Genomic DNA, 5,625 nt, shown 5'->3' with positions numbered 1-5,625 from the left:
GCATGTTAATAGAAATTGGCTTCAAGCAACACCAGGCCAGCTGGTCTGTCGCTTAATGAATATTAATGAAGCACTTGGCACATTCCAGGCGCCAGGGGAGCTGCTAGGACAGTGGCCGCAAGAGAGGTCCACGGCTTCTCCTCACCCAGGTCACTGTTGAGCGGGGAGGCCCAGTGCCACCACGCAGACCTGTGCGACATTGTGGGACTGTGCAGCTCTACGAGCCTCAGTTTGTACACCTTTTGAATGGGGTTATATGACCTCTCTTACAGAGTTGGGAAGAAATGGTGATAGCTAGCATTTAGGGCTCACACATGCCAGAAACAGCTGAGTGCTTTACACACAGTGTCACCTTTTGTTTCCCCAGCAGCCTTGTGAGCTAAGTATTATCACTAGCTCCATTTGACAGATGAGGAAGTTAGAGAGGCTAAGTGGCATCTTGGTAGTGACAAAGTGGGAACAGAGTGAGCGCCCATCAGGCGGCAGTGGTTGAACGAAGTATGATTCGTTCATGCCATAGGCTCCTGGCAGCTGTTAGACAGATGGGCCTGGGGCTCTGCTGCGGGGCTTGGGAGGCCGAGGTGGGAAAGCACGTTGCTGAAAGGGGTGTAGCTGATAATCCTTGTGAAACAGGCGTGACCTCAGCACCCCCTCATGTGCCATGCGTCTCCGTGTGCGGTGGCTTATGTGAGAGCGGGCGAGAAGGAGGTGTGGCAGGACATGCACAGGGCTGTCAGCACGCATGCCGCTGCTGTGTGGGGGGTGGAGGGGGAGCCAAAGCAGAGAGAAGAAGAGACGGCACCCAGAGCGGAGCGCCTGTGTGTGTGTGTGTGCACCGCACACTTCCGTAGCAGTAAAACCATGTTTCATTTGCATTCTTAAGAAACAAAGGGTGAACTAGTTAGTGAACGTGACACATGCAGAGCCCAGCTCACGGCTGCCAGCGGGGTTTGGACCCCAGAGCCCACGCCTGGCTGCCCTGTCCCCATTCCCCTGACCGAGGAAGGCAGCACTGCAGAGCTAAGCGCTTCCCTCAGGACTCCTCCCCTCTGCTCCCCATTTCCTCAAAGTCAAGAACCCGTTTGTGGCCTACAGCTGTGGCTTCTGGCGGCAGTTGGTGCTGCTGCCAGGAGAGGGAGCGGCCCTGCGGGGTGCAGTTTACCTTGCCCACGGTCACTCCGCTGGCCCTGGCACCCACAAATAGGTGCTCTTGCTGCCATCCTGGTGTTCGAGCCACAAGGCCTGGCACCACGTCTGCTGCCTCCAGGGCTGTTCAAAGGTGCAGGATCTGCTTTTACAGCCTTTAAAAATGCTGTCTGCACGCAGACAGTGACTGGGCCCTGACTGTCTGCTATTAGGAAGGTGCTGACAAGAGCATCCTGCCTGATTATCCTCCGTAATTAGCTCCATCAGGGGCCACACCATCCCGGGGCGCAGCCCGTCCTGGAAACCAGCTGCTTCCCAAATGCTCATTTCTGTTTGTTTTGTGTTGTTAAGCTGCACAGACCAGCACGTATACCGAGTGAAACTGGTAACCCCTCCATTCAGCAGATTCTTCTGCATACCCACCCCCAGGAAGGAGGTGCTAGGGACACCCATGGACCAGGCGGGGTGGGTCACTCAGCCCTTCAGTCAGCGATGGAGACATGGAACAGGCAATAGAGCGATGCCATGAATGGGGGACCTGGGGGCTCTAGCATCTCGGGAGGTGGAGGGAGCGGCCAGGGAGGCTTCTTGGGAGAACCTTCCATAGGCAGAATCTTCAGCGTCCTGGGGAGGCCTCCATCCAGCGCCATCTCTCCTTAGCGAAACGAGGAGAGAGGGCCCACATGCTGTCGCCCTGACACCCCCATCCGGGCAGAGGGAAACCCTGTAGCATCTGCCACATGAATAACGGTTGGCCAGCTGGCTTTCTTCCACCCCCTCCTCCCTTCCTGCCCCCAGTTTGCCGCCAGAAGCACAATGCAGAAAGTAACGTTGTTCAGCCTCAGATGTTTCTGACCCACACTGCGCTCAACCTGCACATTGATTCTGGGAATAAACCTATAACAGAAAGACCCTTTTCCAGAAGCCAGTAAAATTCAGCTCATGCAATATAGTAATGTCTGATGTGAATGTCTGCGTATAACAGGGTTCCTCAGTCAGGGCGTGGTCAGCAGCACATGACACTTATGAATGCACTTTCATAGTGAACAGAAAGTTTTCACACTCTGATCTGCAGGGTAAAAAGGTCCAAATTAGGAACCTGAAGTCCGGGGCTTTATTTAACCCTCCCTCTTTATTTAAACCATGTGCACCCGCTGTGTGACCTTAGGACACTGAGTGAGCCTCTCTGAGCCCCAGTTTCCTCAAATAGGAAGTGGGGGTCATGAGGGTGATATGAAGACACCGCGGGAAGGAGGTCCCATCCAGCAGAGCCTGTGCGGTGCAGGGCCTGTAACAGGTGCGGTGGCACTTCACTGCCCTCAGGGGGCCTGTGAGAGGGGCCCCACCTCAGTGACAAAGGCCAGGGACAACCCAAATGCTATAACTGGTCAGGGGCATCGAGGTTCCAGGCTGCTGCTTTCTGCAGCAGGCGTCCAGGCTGTACCTCCTGCCGAGGCCGTCACGTAGGTACTGCACAGGCCTGATGCGTACACGTTTGTGGGAAGGGTGGGTTGCAGCTGGTGGAGGCTGGCACTGGCCTTTCTTGTGAGCGAACTGCTGACTCGCCCTGTCCTGACCCCCCCCTCACACCCCCTGTTCCCTGTGTGAAGTGGGCTGAGTCACACCTGCCCCACAGGTGCCGTGTGTAAAGAATTTCCAGTCTTCATTCCTCTCTCTCACTACCCTGGTGTCATTCATGTTTCCTTTGGGGTCACTGCCAAATTCGATCTGATGGCCAGTATAAAATGTCAGCTTCGGGGCTTAGAGACTGTCCCTAGGTACAAGGCTGTACTGATGCCCTGTGGCCTCTGGTGCTGGTGGGTGGGTTGCCAAGGTCCCCTGGTGAGTAGGTGGGCTGGACGCATGCGGGGCAAGCACCTGGCTGCTTCCCCGCGTCGCTGCCACCTCATGGCCATGCTTGGCGCCAAATCCTAGAGATGTTGTTTCTTTGTATTTCTCTGCCTGTAGGTACGATGAAGAGCTGGCGCAGGGGGACGGGGCTGACCGAGAGCTGAGAAGTCGGTCGGGCCAGTCGCTGGGGTCCAGAGGGATCCGGTCAAGAGACTCAGGGAGAACTGTCCTCACAACCTGGAAATGACCACCAGTGATGACAGTGAGACTCCAGCTTGGACCCCCCAGAACCACTCACTGCACCCTAAAGACCTATGAGTATTTTGAAATTTCCTTTTTCTAGAGCTTTTTTCCTTTCCTAAGTCCTGTAAATAAATAAAGACACTTCTTTGGAAGGTTTAAAGAGTCTATTCTTGGAAAACATTCTTTCTCCTTTGCTCTCACAATACTTCTGAGACGAGGCGTGTGGGGATTTTCCCCATACCGAGCAATTCTGTAGTTTCCAGCTGGCTCTGGGTGGCCTGCAATTTAGCTCAGTTCGGACACTATCAACCTGGAGATGGCGGCAGATCCCACAGTTTAAGGGCTCAATCCCACAAGACTGCCCCCGACTCTCACGACTTCAGATGCCAATCGCAAGTCCGGGCTGTCGCTTGTGCTACTGACCAACTGGCTATAAAACTAGGTTCCCATGACTCCCTCAAGGGTTGGGTTACTTTGCTAGAGTGGCTCACGGAACTCAGGAAAAACTGACTTACCAGATTATTGGTTTATAATAAAGGATACAACTCAGGAATAGCCAGATGGCAGAGATGCTTAGGGCAAGGTTTGGCGGAGGGGCGAGGGGCTTCCATGCCCTCCCCAGGCGCGTCGCTCTCCCAGGCCCTCCATGTGTTCAGCAACCTGGGAACCCTCTGAACTCCATAGTTAGAATTCCATAGTTTGGGATATTTATGGAGGCTTCATTACAGAGTCATGATTGATTAAATCGTTGGCCACTGGCGATTGATTCAGCCTCCGGCCCAGCTCCTTTCCCTGAATATTGGGGGGGTGGGCCTGAGAATGCCAACCCTGTGGTCACGTGGTGTGTACCCCTGGCAACTAGCCCCCATCTGAGGCTGTCGAGGAACCCCCACACCAATCATTTATTAGCACAAACTCGGGCATGGTTGAATGGGACTTGTTATGAATAGTGACACCCATTTTCACCCATATGTGCTGGAGCTATTTCAGGAGCTAGAAACAAAACTATATATTATAACAGAAAGATGCCCCGGAGCTCTTAGAAGGGAAATTACAAAGGTTTTAGGAGCTATCTGCGAGGAACGGGAGTGAAGAGCAAATGTATATTTCTTACTATAAATCGATAGCACAGTCCCTTTCATTAGGGCTGAGAGACGTGCCTCACGAATGCATAAAACTATCTCGTTCAGCAGAAAGGAACAACTTCGGCATATGACTCAGTTTTTTGGTTTTTTTTAATAAGCCCCCCCCTTTTTTTAAATTAGGGAATTGGAGGAGGGGAACAGTATTGGGGAATTGGGGAAGGGGACCAACCAAGCTCTTCAATCTTCGTTGTGGAGGGCGCCAGTCGCCATCTGGCTGCCCTTCGGCAGCTCGTGGCCTCTAAGCTCAAGGTGCTGTGTTCAATCTTAGTTGTGGGTGGGCGTAGCCACCTTACCATGCGGGAGTCGAACCAGCAGCCTTGTTGTGAAGAGCTCACGCTCTATCCACCGAGCCATCCAGGCGGCAGCTCACCTCAAGGTGCCGAGTTCAGTCTTAGTTGTGGGCTGGCGTAGCCCACCATCAAACAGGCAGTCTTGTTGTTACACCAGCTGAGCCATCCTGCCACTTACTGGCAGCTCAGTGGCCGCTCAGCTTGGGCGCAGCATCGCTGGCCCATGTGGGAATCGAACCAGCGGCCCTGTTGCTCAGAGCTTGCGCTCTTAAGCCAACTGGTAACCAACTGAGCCACTCGACTGGCCCATGTGACTCAGTTTAAGGTATAAGCGTTTTTAAAAGTTTGCACTGAAGACCGAAACCTGGATAGCTTACTGAATCATGCTGTTTGTGAGAAAGCAAGATTTTCAATCTGACAGCTAATTTGGTTTCATTCGTTTTTGACAATGGTTTTGAGGAAAACAGGCAATTAGAAACATTCCTCAGCAATTTGTCTTCACAGAGGCCTTTGTCTAGGTGCTGTCTCTCAGAAGAGACCGATCTGTGTCGCTTGGGTTTTCTAGGTGAGTCACTCGGTCAGACGAACCCAGACGGTTCCTACTGCATGGCTTACGTGACGTCAGCATCTGGGTTTGCTGCAGGAGGGTTATGTGCTGTTGGCAGCCATCAGCGGGGATGAGCTCTTGATGTGTGTTTACACGAAGCCACCGTGGACACTGGTGACTCACAGAAAAATATGGGAGGAAACCCCAGTAGGTTGGACAGAGTGAGTGGTGCGTCCGATTAATCCTGAGACGGGTGTCACTCTTAGTGAGAGCCTGTACTGAGTGCCTACCGTCACTTGTGTATGATGCATCATTCACTGTCTTGAATTTATCTTTAAAACTCCCCACCTATTTTTTATGATGATATTAATGGATTTTTTTTTTTTTAGCTGAGCCATCCTGC

The 5,625-nt window shown here is 52.8% G+C and overlaps 1 protein-coding gene across 4 annotated transcripts in view; it reads left to right on the top strand.

Annotated features, from left to right (window-relative positions):
- TTLL1 (TTL family tubulin polyglutamylase complex subunit L1) overlaps positions 1-3,391 on the top strand; it is a 30,812-nt gene extending 27,421 nt beyond the window's left edge. For 3 of the 4 annotated variants that reach the window (XM_019624024.1, XM_019624022.1, XM_019624023.1), the window contains one exon: positions 3,115-3,391. In XM_019624024.1, the coding sequence (XP_019479569.1) occupies positions 3,115-3,244 (130 nt within the window). In that variant the 3' untranslated portion in view covers positions 3,245-3,391. The remainder of the gene's footprint in view (positions 1-3,114) is intronic. The other variant, XR_002121884.1, reaches the window with a different exon arrangement.
- The last annotated feature ends 2,234 nt before the right edge of the window (positions 3,392-5,625 follow it).

This window comes from Hipposideros armiger, unplaced genomic scaffold (genome assembly GCF_001890085.2).
Source record: "Hipposideros armiger isolate ML-2016 unplaced genomic scaffold, ASM189008v1 scaffold_572, whole genome shotgun sequence".
In the NCBI taxonomy this organism is placed as follows: domain Eukaryota; kingdom Metazoa; phylum Chordata; class Mammalia; order Chiroptera; family Hipposideridae; genus Hipposideros; species Hipposideros armiger.
The sequence above is the reverse complement of the archived record's forward strand: the minus strand, read 5'-3'. Positions and strand labels throughout refer to the sequence as shown.